The 16,789-nt window shown below is 40.4% G+C and overlaps 2 protein-coding genes across 6 annotated transcripts in view; one reads left to right on the forward strand and one right to left on the reverse strand.

Moving 5' to 3' along the window:
* Positions 1-1,912: 1,912 nt before the first annotated feature.
* LOC130686797 (calmodulin-binding transcription activator 2-like) overlaps positions 1,913-16,789 on the reverse strand; it is a 38,363-nt gene continuing 23,486 nt past the window's right edge. Inside the window, exons 23-28 of one of the 4 annotated variants that reach the window (XR_009420565.1) lie at positions 16,596-16,787; positions 13,061-13,229; positions 12,827-12,994; positions 12,608-12,668; positions 2,762-3,301; positions 1,913-2,623 (exon numbers count right to left, since the gene is read on the reverse strand). Coding sequence is in view for 1 of the 4 variants with exons in the window: in XM_059494183.1 (XP_059350166.1) it covers positions 16,614-16,787 (174 nt within the window). In the remaining 3 variants the exon portion in view is untranslated. Of the gene's footprint in view, positions 2,624-2,761; positions 3,302-12,607; positions 12,995-13,060; positions 13,230-13,411; positions 15,979-16,595; positions 16,788-16,789 lie in introns of those variants that run through there. The other 3 variants (XR_009420564.1, XR_009420563.1, XM_059494183.1) reach the window with 3 other exon arrangements.
* Positions 5,697-13,130, forward strand: LOC130686796 (ly6/PLAUR domain-containing protein 6B-like). 2 transcript variants are annotated; one of them, XM_057509956.2, is made up of 4 exons: positions 5,697-6,253; positions 10,838-10,918; positions 11,062-11,198; positions 11,536-13,130. In XM_057509956.2, exons 1-4 carry the CDS (start codon positions 6,112-6,114, stop codon positions 11,713-11,715), a joined length of 540 nt encoding a protein of 179 aa, XP_057365939.1. In that variant the 5' UTR covers positions 5,697-6,111; the 3' UTR covers positions 11,716-13,130. The 2 variants fall into 2 exon arrangements, with proteins under 2 accessions (XP_057365939.1, XP_057365940.1); XM_057509957.2 differs by having other exon boundaries at positions 11,065-11,198.

Below are 16,789 nucleotides of genomic sequence, written 5' to 3' on the forward strand. Positions count from 1 at the left end.
GAAAAAAACTGCGGCCAACCCAAAATGTTGAATATGGAAATGTAAGCAATAAAAGTCAATCGTATTATGGAAATGGGGGATTCGGCAGCTATTCCTCCAGCTACCATGAACGTTTTCCATCGTCCAATGAGACATTAATCGCATTAAACCCACTTTTTCCTTTCGTTTATGTCCACCATATTTCTCTGCTCTCGAGCGTTTCTTTTTGTCTCTTTGCCCGCTGATCTTTGAAACCGAAGTTGGTCGGGTGGAAGGAAACGAGAGAAACGGTTATTTGCATGAAAGCAAAATAGTATAAGCAAAGTTTTGCGCGAGCCCTCATCTCGTAACTTGAATAATAATCCATCATCCATAGCTGCACGGCCACCACTATATCCATATACTACACCCTCTTTTCTTCATCTCGTCTTCGTATTTGTCTGCTTCTTCGTTTGAACTTGGCCTAGTGCTATATCTTTGGCACTCCTCGCGGGAGCTGGGTCTTTACACTATATGGCTTTAACTTGGAGAAACGACAGATATTGCCGTGCTGCATGCTTGATGTTGGATTTACACTGTCTAGATACGATATATCTACATTTAAAGAGCTTCGTTCAATATTTATTCTGAAGCTTCCTGGCTCCCATTTCTCCATGGCTTTCTTTCCCTCGTGCGAGGAGAAGCTGACATTCGATTAAAACGAAAGCTATTCAATAAAGAACAATTTCTCGTTTAAGTTGTTTTCTCTTTAGCTGAAGAACATGTATACTCGGTGAACCAAAAATCAGTGGAATCGACACCGCGACGGCTTGAAATATTCACAAAGTAAATTCTTCCTTTTTTTTTTTTTTTTTTTAGACTGGTAGCTTCTCACTGCTGTCTATACACGTATGTGTACCTCAACAAAAGTTTTGACTAGACACACTCGTACGAGTTTTTCAATACAATCAAGTATAGAGGTTGAAAGAAGGGAAAGGCACGTGCTGTTTGAATCTCCGATGATATTTCATGACTGCCACGATTTCTATACCTTCTTGTGCATTGTTCTCTGTTGACGGCGAGTAAAAGGGAAATTGAAAGAAACTCTTGAGATTCTCATTCAACTGATGGATTTCGCTTACGGAATAACCCTCCAAAAAAAAAATAACCCTTCCACTGTATCGATCTTTACGTGCCTATCTCTACGACGCCTGACGCCACATATCTCGCTATATGGGCCTCTTTAAAGCAATACTACAAAAGACTAAGCAGTTTCTTTTCAACACAAATCTTGGGTCAGCTATATCTTCCATCGAGAATTTTTATTTTGTTTACTAGAAAATAAAAAAAAAAAAATGCAGTCATTTCGTAGGCTATTCTTCTTCCGTATCCGAATGAAAAAAACAAAAAAACAATGGGCGTTGCTCCATATTCAGATTTAGATACAACGTCGGCTTATAAATTTGCCATTCGCTATTTGTTTTGGACACGGATTCATCCGTAAAACGAAAATCCCGAAGAGGAGTAAAATAAAAGATAGACTCAATAACACGTAAGGCTCTTCTTTCATACATACGGGTCCTTTGGCAAAGAATAATGATTTGTCTCTGCAGACTTGCCTGTATTTGCGTGTCCTACGTAAACACGAGCGGATGATGATGTGTGCTCTCCATTTTACCTCTTTCTTCTCGCATCTATGCGGTAGACTATGTGCGACTCTTTCTGATTGAGAGAGACGCACATATTCCGTACTCTGCATATCCACAAACGTGTGCATGTGAATATCTGAAGCATCTTTTACGACTAATGGAAAAGCCGTCACCCGGCTCGCTGTTTATATTTATCCCGTCGTGATGACATTTTAATCCGCAGAGTTGCGACAAGGAAAAAGATGGCGCAGATACGTACACAGACACACACATTTATAAGCATGCACTGGATATAAGAGCACCGCAAGAGAGAAGCTCATTTATTCGCACGACGGCAGCAACCAATCGATACGTATGAAAAGACTCGGCAACGTTGGATCCAGCTGCCAGGAAATTGAACAACACAACTGGCAGAGATGATGGCGTTCACTATTGTGTCCGGGAGAGTTCCTAGTCAGCAAAGCAAAGTGCTATGTACACAGAACAACAACAACAACAACAGCGGTTATTAACCAGGCATTAGTTCGAAGCTTCATTTCCTTCTAAAAATCAGCTTTAGAAAATTGGATGCTCTTTTTTCTTTAAAAATAAAATGAAAACGAAATTTAAAAAAAAATTGCAGGGAGAAAGTCGAAGGAGTAACGGAAGCCACCGGAAGCGGGCAAAGGAAAAAGAAAATATGACAAACGAAATGATATTGGAACTGTCGACAGCGATTTCTTCTTCCGGAAGACCGGGCACGGGGATTGCTAGTTTCACCTGTGTGGTAAGTGACCAATGAGCATAAATAGAAGAGAAATTCAACTCATGCAGAAAATAATTTGGTGAGCCAATTGTGTGGTTGCCGTTTTTTTTTTTTTTTTTTTGTCCGTTGAACTGCCCGTCTCAACATGACAGGCAACGATGGAATAAGGATCCGCAATTTCTCTTTTGAGTAAATTATACGTCAGAAAAATGACGAAATGCGAAGATCTTTTCATCCGATGCGTCACGCTTAAAGGCGAGGAAAATGTGTTCTGAAATGAAGAAAAGAAATACGACATGTGATCCGGTTAACCAAACATGTGGACAATGGTAAAGAAAAAAAAAATGATGCCACCATCAGAGAAATTGTGCGGGCTACTATAAATAAAAGAAATATAAGACGAGGGTACCTCGTAGAAGATGGACTTAATTGTTCACCACATTATATGAGAAAGCTGAGAAGCTAGTCGCTATATAAAGCGCTGCTATCCGTCAAGAGCTTCCAGAGAGAGTGATGGGTCATTCTTCTAGCTGCCAGACGATATTATAAGACGAACAGCTATCGGATTTCTGTCCGATTATCCTGAAAAGGAAGGCCTTGCAAATAAACCACAAGACGCATATAACTTATACACTGCTCTTTCTACCAGCAAATGGTTAATGTAATAGCGCCAATTAACTAACTGTCAAGTGGCATCCAAATCAAACCTTATTAAACGTTGATAAATTAAACGATTTTTGGTGAAAATGGCGTTTGAAGTTGAAGGCTGAAAGTCAGCGCATATCGTGCGGTCATCGTACGGACCCGTTGCCATCCGCTCTAAATAGATGAAAAGAACAGCGACACGATTGTTGTGGTGGGTCCCTGCATTGCCCAGTCTCTTGCTGAACTCATGCAAGTCGGAACCACCATACAACTTTCTCCTTTTGAAGTTCATCGAGTAGTGGTCCTGGTAGAAAAAAAAAAAAAATAAACAAAAACAATATAGTACACAGCAAAAATGATGGCCAATAGACAAACGTCAGCATTAAATAAATCATTATAATTTTTTTTCGAGCGAGAGATCAGTTTCGGATTTCTTCCAGTCACTACACAAACTAAACCATTCATAGTTTTTAATGCAACTAGTTTGAATTACTAATTTATTCCGTCTTAGAAAGGCGAATATAAAACAACGGTGCCCTTCTTTCGCAAATGACCCGGTAATCCCCTCTTCTTCGTACAGCGCCTGTCGCATTGATAGAATCTGACGACTTGTGCTTGTTATAAACTAAGCACACACAACAGACGTTGGCTGCAATAATACCGCACGACCCAAAACAAAAAAACAAAAAAACAAAAAAAAAACAAAAAACCAAACGTATGGCTTACAATAAGGGACGAGCAAGTCTGTGCCCTGAAACTGAGAATTAAAAGTTTCCCTCTTTCGCCTGTTCTGGGATTTACAGCGCAAAAAGGGCAGGCGGATATAGCACGAAATGCTGAGGAAATCAAGTTTTGGCACTTGTACAAACGCAACTTTCGTACGTCAAGTTAAAAAAGTTCCTTAATAATTTACCCGTCGTAATCCGAAATCAAAATGATTTTTGGCTTTCTTTTCTTTTTAGCATTAGGTTCTTTGAAGAGTAGTGGTCTGCAAGTGCGGGTTGCGCTGTCAATAACGTATAAGGTAGTTAGGGATAATCAGCCCACGCGTCTTGCGCCCAATCCGCAGCACCAAAAAGTGGGCGTTACGCTCGAACGGATCTGCGGAAAAGGAAAGAGAATGGCGATTGCTAAGGGCTTCCAAGTGACTCGTTACACACATATTATACGATATGCATGACGGCCAGCAACTGTCGATCGCTTATGCGTATGCAAAATACAAAGCAGGCGAGCGAGTGGGAAGAAAACGGAACTGATGAATTATTTTCGTCGACAAAGTAGAGCGAAGGAAACGAGGCAGATGTTTTGGATGCGTGAGAGTAGTTGCGGGATGAGCGTGATTAGGAAACGTCAGAAACAGGGCGGAGCGAAATGATGCTCGAGATAAGAGTCACACGGCTGATGGTGGAAGCAGTTCTCATTAGCGAGTAAAGGATGCAGGCAAAATATCAACCAGAGTGGCATACACAAGAAGCAACAGCGTAGGACCGACAGGGCGGACCGACTTCAATAAGACCAGAGACGGACCAAAAAAAAAAAAAAAGAAAGTGTAGGAAATGCTCATTTTCATTGGCGAAACATTTTCAATTAGATCTTTACGTATTCAAAAGGCCCGTCATATGTTGCAACCATTTAAGAGATACAGCCATTTCGATTTTCTGGGAATTTGACAGTGACGTTTAAATGTCAGCGCGTTTCATAGCTTTCAATGCAATTCGGCTGGAGAGAAACTCATACATAAATAAGAAGCATCTTTTCCTGGCATCCAACGAGATTGGCTGACTATTAATTTCAATAAAAACGGGGATACAAAAAAAAAAAGAAGAGGAGACGAGGGTCGAAACTAAACGGTCTTCATAAAAATCAAATTTCGCTGGAGAAGCGGAGCCTTTTAAATAAATAGCGAAGCGTCAGTGGTTCAGCGCAGATAGTCACTTAACGTCCTCCATTTTGAGGTGCTTACTTCCGTTTGGCTCAATTCCCTCGAATTTCTTTTGGGGTTGTTACACTATTCTAGCCTTTGCCGTGAAATCACACGTCGTCTCGGTAACGCCGGAAGGAAAGAATTGGCAAGCAAAACGTTGGGCTGTTCTCGGGAAATCGTAACGAATGAGGGTATATAAAATAATGGCTCCAACGGGGTGCTGATGCGTTTGCTTTTTCAAATACAACAAACAGCGAAATAGCAACACAAGAGGCAAGGGCAACTGACTTTAGAGTCCTTTCATTTTCCCTCCTATACGATGAGTTTGGCAACCGACAGCTTTGCTATGATTATTACAGCAATAGATAAACCTCCCCACCCCCCCACCCCCCCATCCATCGTATATTAGAGTTTGATCAGATTTCGGGCAAACCTTGAAAAATGGAGACAGTTAAAATCCGAGGTCCAACCGCAAGGGAAATGAGATTTTTTTTTCTCTCCGAGCACACCGAGAATCCATTTGCAACTTTTAGTAAATACACTGCAATAAGAACTTTAATCTAACACAACACAAACAGTGATTGAATTTGCGGTACGGATTCTGTTGCATACGCAGAAGAGAAAAAAATGACATAAGGAAATCAAATGCGAAGAGTAGAGCGTCGGCGTCGCGGTGAATGGTTTGCATAGCGCATGGTGCGGATGCTTCGTGGGCTAAAGCTCCAGACACAAAAGCCAGGAAGATACGCTCCGATCACCAGTTGGATGGTGGATAGCGAGGCGGTCACAACTCGTAGTCTTTTCCTTCCGATATTTCCCCCCCACCGATATTTCTACTGACCATTTTGTTTGTTTGTTTATTTTTTTTTTTCGTTGAGTGCGCCGTTGACGTTCCGTTTCCTTCAAATATCCGCCACCTAAGTCTATTCGACCTCCCCCCATTTATAGTGTGATATGATGGATAGGGTGTGTCTGTACATGTGAACTGAATCGTGTCCAAAACGATCGAGCGATGATGGATTAAAAGAAACTAACTCAAACACGCATTTTTTTTTTTTTTTTGCCTACAATTTTCGCTGTCGGCTTCGTTCTGATTCATCTCTGGCCGCTTTCCATCGGTGCATTCGGGACTAAGATCTTATCACTACGCTCTCCCCCCGGAAGGGGAAACGGATTCCGCAGTTGGCATCATGGATCATTGGGCAATATCGTCGACGATGGCCACCGTTTTCGCACTGGCCGCCTTGACCGCAATGCCCGGCTCAGCTCAAATGATGTCCATTGAAGAGGATAGATTCGGACATCTTTTCGACATCGATTCCGCCTCAGACGGTGAGTAGTAATGCGCCTGCCGTGCGTCGTGATATTTAACTCGGATGGCGAACGGTACAATTCAATTGCTTCCAAACAACTAGGCATCGATGTATTTTCTTAATTTTTAAGATGGATTCACGATAAACGTTCGGGAGCAAAACTTGACGATTCGTGATAATTAAATTGAAAAATCATTACAAAAGGAGGGAAAAACGAAAATCTAATTTGAATCTGGTGCCATTTATGACGTGCTACCTACTAGAGGGAAGGAAAAAAAAAGGCAATTTCAGATGGTCTGTTGTACTGTGATGTATGTGACGTCTATATCATCCTGCTTTCGATGGGGTACGTCCGTCAAGTCAAAGAGCTTTTAGACGTGATTTGAACGTCTCTCTCTCTCTCTCTTTTTGGCGAGCAACGCGACGCTATGTGTACATGCCTTCCAGTGGAATCGCTACTATTTCTAGTATTTATATTTTCAAATCATTTGGCCTACATCATTCAGAAGGAGCCGTAGAAAATGGATGACGGGACAAAAGGAAGGGCGGGGGGGAGGAATACGACAAAGATATGAAAAGAAAAAAAAATGAAAACAAACTGCCTCGAGCTAGGTTGGAGTATACAGTGTTCACTATCCTAGTAGTATGCTGCAGTCAAACAAATAATGCATAAAATACTCGTAGAGAGCACCACGAAACACATCAAAAATTGAGTAGAAAAAAACAAACAAAATAAAACGCGACCTACGTGAATTTTTAAACGCAATCGAAAACAAAGAAATCTACTAGTGGTGCGCGTCGTACATATTGTTATTGAAAAAAAAAAAAAAAATAAGATGTCGTGTCTCGTCTGTCAAATGCCCACCAAACAAAATGTCGGGGGCATTGCCTTTCCGCCTTAAATAAATCATGTAGACTGAAGCTACAGATTACCAATAGATCGGGAGGGATTGATAGCGTGAACATTGGCCGTTCAATAAAAAAAAAGAGAGGGGCGGAAGGATATACTTCCATCGGGCAATTAAGCGCTTAATCGTGATTGATTTCGTTGGCTATCGATCCGTGAAATCCTTTAGAAAATAGAAATTTGTAGTGGGCAAAAAAAAAAATCGCAGGATTGACGTCGAATGAAACAGACGCCAATCAGCGGCAATTTAATGCCGTTGATAACTCGATCATACTTTACTTTTAATCTGTCCCTCCTTTACAGCTGTTGCCCTCCTCTTCAGACATGGTGACGTAAGAGCCATGAATTGAGATCTGACGAGACGACAGATAAAAGAAAAAATCAAGCAAAACTTTATGAAACAAGATGATGATCGAAACTATTTGCAGATTATAGACTCGAAGAAGAATAAAAGAAGTGGGGGGGAACAAGCGTTCATTAACAAATCGTATCCAAGCACCCCCCAAGAAAATGGGGAAAAAAGGTGAGTTGATGTCGTTGTCGAACATGAATAGATCTCAACTCTGAAGACACGTACAAAAAAAAAATAAAAAAGTGTTTGGAACGCGTCACAAATCGCAAAGGGAGAGCATCCAGTACAATGAAGAAAAACACGAGGGTTAAAAAAAAAAAAAAAAAAAAAAGAAGTAGACTACTATTTACAAAGTATAAGGAAGACCACATTGTAAAGACCATCGAGTCAGTGTCGAAATCAATCACGCCATCCACACAGCTATTTTCTAATAACAGATACCAGCATCTTTTTGCACATTCCCTTTGACTTGTGCTCTCCGCTTTTTCCAAATGGCTTTCTGATTCACTAATGAACGTTAAAAAAAAAAAAAAACGCTGGCCCGCACTACAAAAATATTATTGGGGTAAAAAAAAAAAAAAAAATGGAGGTGATTGCTTTCAACATTCCCGCTATCCAACTTGTTTTGTTATTCCTTAAAAGCTTTGACAAAGAAAAAAGAAATCTGTAAGCCTATATTTGAAAAAAACAACTCAAATGCACCTCCTCCTAGCGCAAACAAAAATGGAAAGAATAGCGTATTCCCCAACATCAAAAAGAAAAGTGACGGGAAATGGAAAACAAGTCTGAAAAAAAAGAAGAAGAAAAGTATATCCCGCTGGGCCGTAATCCGACCGGAGTGCTAACCGTTAGGTGTACATTGTACACATCGTGCCCATCAGGCAACACGGCAAAAAGTATAGAACATGTAATTCCATACGACTTCTTTTTTTTTTTTTGTGCCCACATCATCAACCAACACGTCATAACCCATCGGCCGGATGCACGGAATACGTTTCTCCCATTATTCGATTTGCCCATCATTTGGTGCTTGTCAAGACACAGAACACGGGAGACGATTTAACAGATACATAACGATGACACTATGGCAACTGATTGCTTTTTTTTCCCCTACACCCCATGTCCTCATTAGTTAGTTATCCTTAGTCTTTATCATCATCATCATCATTGCTTTGATAATCTCCTGTCAAACTTTTCAATGGACGCCGTACGTTGCTGATGCGCGTATAGCGAAGCCACGCCCAAGACGTTCAATCTTCATCTGTTCGGTAAAGATCATTATTTCAGTGTGTGCACACACACAGATGAAGAAGGGTGGATATCTCGCGGGGAGATTGATGAACGCAAAGTCAAGCTACTTCTCGATATTACAATCTGCAATGTTGTCTGTGTGCGTACCAAGTTTATGGTCGAAAGGGGAGCAGATGCGAGGAGAAAAGCCATCATCGAGCGGGACGAATTGCGTAACAATAAACTAGCAGACTTTGCTATTGTCGAAGACGTTGATGGATTTCGCGGCGTGCAACATGTAACTGTATTGTTATACTATTACAAGTAGAAAAGCTCATCTTCTTTATTATTTTTTTCGAAATGGAAACTCGAGCAAAGTTCACGAATTGGCATCGGGACTTTACGATTTTTCTTTTTGTTTACCCCATCACGTTTGCCTAACGGCTTGCGCATCACGGCAATCTTATTGTGCGTGAGTGTTGGGGGGGGGATGCAAAGACCCTCGTCAGTAGGCTATTGTAACACGGTGGCAAATAGGGGCCAACGAAGCCGTATGCATAATAATTTCCGTGTGTGGGTGGAGGAGGGAAAATGAAACGATATCCTTGGCTCACCGATCAATAGATCTTCAACACGTATTGACACAAATCCTAGAAGCATATTTTTTTTTTCAAAAGAAAATAATAATAATAAAAAAAAAAGGGCGGTAACTGACCGTTTAATGGTTCTTGATTCGCTTTTCTTTACATTGTATAGGAGCTCTTAGAAGACGTTATACGGCAGGCTAAACACGTAACGGTGTGCGCTGAGCTGTACGACCACCCAACATATTTTCACAATGTTTTCTTTCTTTTGGGGAGAAAGGGAGGGGGGGGGGGGTCAAAATTCTTTTCTATTTGCCCATTAAGTGGAAGGACATCGGTTGGTTCTACATAGAAAAAAAAAAAAAAAAAAAGAAACTGTCGCATTGATGAAAATTTTCAAATGAAAATATGCTGCGCTATGAGGAAGATTAAACGGATCTCCTGCGCATCAATCAACGACTACACAGAGCATAAGCGGACCTTTACGTCGAAACGTAAAGCACATGGGTTTATAGTCGTAAAAAATGTGATGCAAAAAGAAAAAAACGACGCCTTTTTACAGCTTTGTCGAAGTAAAAGTGGATTGTAAACGGGCAAGGTCCAAGGAAAAAAACAAAAAAAAAAAAAGAAACGAATTTATAGGGTCCAAGAGATCAAACAAGATGGGAGAAGAAGATGTGTGTCCGACGAGTGTGTGTGGACTCGTCCCGAGGAACGACGACAGCGGCGGTGATCTTTTTCGATCGATCAATCCTTACAAAAATGTTTAGTATGTTCTTTCCCTATTTTTTTGAAACACGGGCTCTTCCCCTTTTTTTTTTGATTTTTCTGGCATGTATCGAGTGAAAAGGAAAAGGGATCACGTAAAAAAAGAAAAAGGAAGATGGATCCCAAAACCTTATTCCACTATTTAATCTAACCGGCAAAAGAAAAATATATATTTCGTAAAGTGTCCTGGAGTTTTAAAGTGGGAGGGTCAGCTGTGTAGCAGTAGGCAAACAGAAGGCGGACGCACGGACGTATGTTACGAGTGTTGAAAAGAAAAAAAAAAATAAATAAATACGCCGATTGACTTTGAGACGACGGCGGAATTGTGGGGTCGATAGTCAAGGACTTTTGACTTTAAAACGCCAGGGAAAAAGGCCAAAAAGTAGAGAAAAAGAGGCGAGTGGGACGTCAATTATCCACTAGCTTTTCACGGTTAATTTCGTTTCAAATCACGTAGACGGACAAGAAACGTGGACAGGAGGTCGTGCGCGCGTTTCTCAGTTTCAACAATGTATGAAGCCCCCTTTTTTTTTTCTTGGCTGAGACGGGCAGCCGGCCTCGTGACGTTTATTATGAAAGAGACAATGATGGTAGTCGACCGCAGCGGCCAATAGAAACGCTGCGTGCCTGATCGAATTCAATGGAATAATGGAGCACGGCGAGAATCTAATTAACCGCGCCAAGCTTTGACCTTATTTTTTAATCCAGCGCCATCACGATCCATTATAATTCTTTTGTTCCTTTTTCCTACCATTGTCGTAGAGATGGCCTGCTACTATTGCGTCAACGTGACTAGCAACGACATTTGCAACCGCTTCGCCATTGAAAGACCCTGCCCAACAGGTGACTATAAACGTTCAAATTTAATTAAACCGCCAAAAAAAAAAAAAATAAAAAATAAAACACAAAAGAGTTTGATTTTTCAAATATTTGAATGAAATTCATAACTGATTGATTGTTTTTATTTTTATTTTTTTTTTCCCAAGAAGATTTGAGCGTTTGCCACACACATCACGTGATGGACGGCCGAGGGAAAACGTTGGCCGTTACGAAAACGTGCGCTACTCCGCAAACATGTTTCTCGCAAGTCGGTTGCCGTCGAGATAAATCAACCAATCAGACGGTACGCTCTGCACGAAAAAGTTTTTTTTTTTTGTCTGACTTTTTGTTTGCGACGCTTCGCCAGATGGAGACTGTGTGTACACTTGCACTTTAGCCTCTCCTGTTACTCTTTTTTTTTTTCTTTTTCGGGGGAGATAGAAGTGGGTGAGATTTGAGAAACAGGAGAGCCGCCCGCGGTCGATTTTATTGATCGATCAACTGCCCATTGCCTTTATTTTAAAGAAAAAAAAAAAAAAAAAAATGAAATTTCTCCTTTTTTTGGATTTTTCGTTTTCAAAAATTATTCGATGACGTAACGTAATGAATTTTGTTTTGTTTTTTTAATTGAAAAAAAAAAGGTGTGCGTGAATTGCTGCGATTTGCATTACTGCAACGAAGAGGTGGCGTTCAACGCAAGTACGGCCATTTTTCACCGGTCAAACGACGATGGCACGGCCGCCTTTTCGTCAGCGACTCACGCGCTTACTGGAACGGCTCTCATACTCGGCCTATTCTTCCTGTTTTCGTCATTAACTTAAACCTCTCACTCAAAAAAAAAAAAAAAAATGAAAAATTCTGTGTAAATTTCTAGAGCCATATCAGGATGAAACCAAAAAAAAAAAAAAAAAAAAATTGGCGCGGGAAAAAAAAAAAATGAAAAATTCGAATTTTGTTTTGCTATTTCACGGGGCAAAATGAGAGATGGATCTAATTTTTTATTTTTATTTTGGAAGAGGCCCTGTACGTATTCGACTGGAATGTTATTGTGACTGCTGTTTTTCGATTCGACTTATCTTTCTCTCAACAATTCGCAAGACGGGAAAACAAAAAACGAATAGAGGGAAGCGCGAGAAAAAACTGTTGAAGCATTCCGGTTCCTGCCGACATGATAAGACCCCGAACGGCACTCGTCGTGCCTTATCAGCCGCCGTGCAGTTACACACACAAAAAAAAGAAAAAATTGTCACGAAAAAAAACAAAAACAAAAGACAGAGACGGAATACAAGAGAGAGTAACGTCGAGTTGCTGGGCACGACCACTACAAGTGTTTGATGAGGCGCTAGATTTGAACACGCTTCATGCTCGTCTGTATTAAAAAACAACGTTACGGCTATCAACCCCCCCACCCTCCTCTCTTCTAGTCGTTCATCTTTCACGCAACACTCACGACTCAGCAGCTACTTGAATTGATCTCAAGCTTTTCGTTTCCTCTTTTTTTTCGCCCTCCCCTCTTTAGGGCCGTGCTGCCGCATATTTCCTTATCCCCCCCCCCCCCCTTCTGTTCATCATCTGCGGATGTGAGACGATTTCAACAACACCGGATGGGAAAAACGATCGGCGCATACACGTACGGCCATATCAATGGATTGACGGATATTTTTCAACTGATTTAAAAAAAAAAAAATAAAAGATGTTGAGTGTTTGGCTTACCTTTGAGAAGTTCCGGTCGTTGTATGTCGCTGAAGGGGAAGATGCCCGGAAGGAGACGTCCCTTTGATTTCACGTTTCCTCGTGTCACGGACAACAACAAAAGGAGGGCCATTTTGAACCGGAAAAAAAAAATAGTGGGAGGAAAAAAATAAAATAAAAACAAACGAAAATTGAATTGCCAATGTCCAACCAAAACTGAAGCTATGATGGAAAACTCACCGTGATTGGTTCGTGTTGTCTTTTGCCATGCCGAAGGGGGGGATGAACAGGTTTCTATGTTTTCTCACTGATTGTCTATTTGTACGAAACACACACACACAGTGTGTGTGTATGTGTGTTCAAGAACAATATTTAACATGCCAATTGATATGCACACATGCAGTCGAACTAAAAAAAAACAAAAAAAAAAACATGAGACAGATATTATATTATATAACAATGGGCGATACATACCCCGTGTTGTTTCTCTTCAGAGGAATGGTAAGGAGAGACATTCCGGGCGGAATGAAATTGAAAATTGGGGGCAAGGGACCAGAGATTGATTTCTTCAATCTTTGGCGAATGACAGCCCCCTTTTTTTTTGTTTGCCCTTTCATTTGAATGAAGCCCGTCGACATCATTTCTGCATGTCATTAACTCATTTCGAGTTAAACAAAAAAAAAAAAGGAAAAAGAAATTAACGTTTCTGAATTTTTTTTTTTTTTTTTTCTGAATGTTCGGTCCGCGATGGAATATTTTAAATTCTTCATCGAAGATCGTTTCAACGTGTGTCTTGATTTTACATACACGAATGAAAAGACCATCTTTCCGGAAGTGTGTAATTTGCACAGGGAAATTATTCTTCCTTTTTCTTTTTGTATTTGAATACAACAGGGAATAAAAATTGCAAAAAGAGGGGGAGAGGAAAGAGAGACCTGTCCGAGTAGTGATATAATTTTTTTTTTGTAGTATGTATATGTATAATAATGATAATAATAAGGTGGAGATGTTATACATAGAGGAAAGAAAATCGCATCATTTAGAATCAAAAAGATGAAAGGGAAGAGTTCGAAAATGAAAAAAAAAAAAGAGAAGAGAAATAGAAAAAGACACGAGAGAAAGAGAAGAAAAATTTCAAGACTATTCAATTGTTAGAGGGGGGAGGGCGTAGTCGAATTTGAAGAGCGTTTTCTTTCTGCGTGAGCGTGTGTGTGTCTGTGTAAACGATTGAGAGGGAAATTGGGCGGTGAGGAAGGAGGACATTCGAGTCAAGTTTCTTTTCACGCGTGAATTATGGTACAATTGGCAAAATGGTTGACTTCGCACGAGGAGAATGAGGGGGGGGGGGGGGAGAGGGGGAGCAAGTGTGTCACGATGGGATTCTCCGAGCAACTCGGTGGCAGCAGATTGAACCAATGACTTTGTTTGACTGAATTCGATGGAGGGCAACAAGTATTTTCAAATTGAATTTCCCTCTTTTGTTTTTGAACGAGGTGAACCAAGAAAACCCCATGCAACGCAATTTGAAATGGGGGTCGGCAGTTTAATGGCGCGGTGTGACGTAATTTCATAGAAGGGAAAGAGGCGAAGGGAAAAAAAAAAACAAACAAATTGTATCATCACGAATAGAACGAACACGACTAATAAGATTTGGAGCATTTCCTTTTTTTGCTGAACATTTTGAGTTTGATAGAAAACGTGAACGAGAAAGAAAAAAAAAATTCAATTCGAAAAAATGGAAGCAGCAGAATTTGAAATACGCAAACTGTCGATGCAAAAGGAATAAAAGAACAAAAGAATCAAATTGATGGGCTTTTCCTTTTTCTCTTTTTTAAATCTATGAGGTATAATAATCATCAAAAAGGGGAGTTTATTTCATTTTTCTTTTTTGTTCTTCCCACTATTCTTTCAAAAACGGGGCGCTAGAGGCAGTCGAATCAATATCTTATTATTCCGCTTCCTTTTTTTCTTTTCCCAACTTCCTCTCACTGCCCCTCCCCCCCTTACCTCACTCAATTATATATACATTGGTTGAATACTTCGTCCACACAGCTGACGAAATTCGCAGCTTTTATCGGGTTTTTTTTTATTAAAAACTACGCATTTTTCGGGAGGGGTTTCCTTTTTTTTTTTATTATTATTATTAAAGATTCAAAAAAAAGGGGAGGAGCTAAACCCTGTCGATAGCGGAAACAAGAGAAGAAATAGAGAGCGTTTTAACTGCATTACGCAACGCGAATGATTTTCAGGTGTGAAAGAAAAGCATTTCCCAAACAGGAACGAACGCGGGAAAGAAAAAATTCGAAAATCGCACAACCAGCGGACGTGAAAAAACGTGAAAAAATTCTGAATGAAAAGATAAAAATGCACGAAAAAAAAAACAGAAATCATCACAGACTAGATGACATTTGAAAAAAAAAAAAAAATGGGGAGGGGGGGCTGTTTAAAGCCCTGTTACTATACTTTCTCTTTGCACACGCGCACTTGATTTGATTGCATTAAAAACAAAAAAGGAAAAAAGAAAACGATCGATTAGATAACACCGGTAGGGTTGATCAAAGAAACGTTACACGACTAAAAACAATGGCTCATAAATATAGTACACGCACTTGAGTACCGATCTTGATTATGTACAGAATTAAAAGTAAGGAGCAATCACACACGTTCACGCCGAGGACTATCGGCTCTCTCTCGTGAACAGCCCATCATTCTTTTGTTTTTGTTTTTCAAAAAAATAATACATTACATTATATATATAGGTATGGGGCCCTCTAAATGCCCTAACGCTATAACACACATCGTGCACGTCATTTGATCGAGTTTGATTGATTGTTTTATCTTTATAAAAAAAAAAAAAAAAAGGGAGGAAACAATGGGGACGAATAAAAACTTTTGTTTCGCTAGTTTCTAGTTCGTCCGCACCAAAATAAAGTTTGTTTGGAGGAATGTGATTGAAATCTTATAGAAAACAACACAAGCGTCAAAAAAAAAAAAAAAAAAAAAAAAAAAAAAAAGGAAAAGAAAATGCGGGTCGATTTCCATTTGCGCAAAATGTGGGAGGAGGGGCGGAGAGGATGAAGAAGAAGAAGAAATTCGAAGGATGTCCACAGAAGTTGAACGGACGGGAAATCGATGAGGTGTGTATCCTCCAGTTGGCTGAAGAAAAGAAGGTATTCCAGTTGAAATAGAAGAGATTGAATCAAGTGGGTAAGAAAATAGAAGAAAATTGGGATCGACCGTTGTGGAACAGCATACGAAACCGAATGAATTTCCAGCTTTTTTCAGCCGAAGTTGTTCCAGTTCCCACTTAAGCCGCAGAACGTTAAACTGTTGAATCCGATTGTTTTTGTTTTTGTTTTTGTTTTTTCATTTCTTGCTGTCGCTCTGCAAGTCTTTGAAATCATTAAAGAAAAAAAAAACGAAACAAAAAAAAAAAAAATGTTCCAGAAAAAAAGAGAAGAATTAGAATGTGATCATTAATAACGGACGCATAAAAGTTGAAGCTTTACAGTGAAAGGCAAATATAAAAAGGAGGCGCATAAGAAAAGCGGAAATGTTCGCAAACTGTTCTGGAGAGAATTGCTGGCCCAGGACTTATTTTCTTTCGATATTCCCTTTTTTTTCTTTTCGAAGACAGCTGGGCGTGTAATGGCCCAGCTGACGAGGAAAGAAGGTTCATAAAAAAAAAAAAAAATTGTAGCGCTCCAATAGGAAGGAAAAAAACAAAACAAAAGAGAGGCGCATGTGTCTGTACGTTCCGGCCGAGTTGGTGCGCATCGACATAATGCGAACGCCAGACGGGCAGTACTTTGCGTCTACGGGTAAGATGGGCCGGACGAAGCTTATGGCCCTGACCATTTACACAAACAGCTGTCACAACATCGTTTTCATCTTTGTCCCGTGTCCTTCCCCTCCCCCCCTCCATTGTCTGTAATGTTGTGTGTCCGGCTGTAATTAAGACTCGGATGGGACGGCGCGCGAATGAAAATAAAAATGAACTTGCAATTACCTTATTTTTGCCACGTGTTCAATTGAGACTGTGATAGGTCATGGAACTTCCGACGGATCCGCTACTACTGGAACTTGAATTGCTGGGGCTATTACCGCTACCGGGGCTCTGTGTTGTTGTTGTTGTTGAAGATCCACTGGCATCTCTGGATGAGACTCTGCCGCCCGCCGTAACGCCCTCTCTCTCTGCAACCT

This window comes from Daphnia carinata, chromosome 2 (genome assembly GCF_022539665.2).
Source record: "Daphnia carinata strain CSIRO-1 chromosome 2, CSIRO_AGI_Dcar_HiC_V3, whole genome shotgun sequence".
NCBI lineage: Eukaryota > Metazoa > Arthropoda > Branchiopoda > Diplostraca > Daphniidae > Daphnia > Daphnia carinata.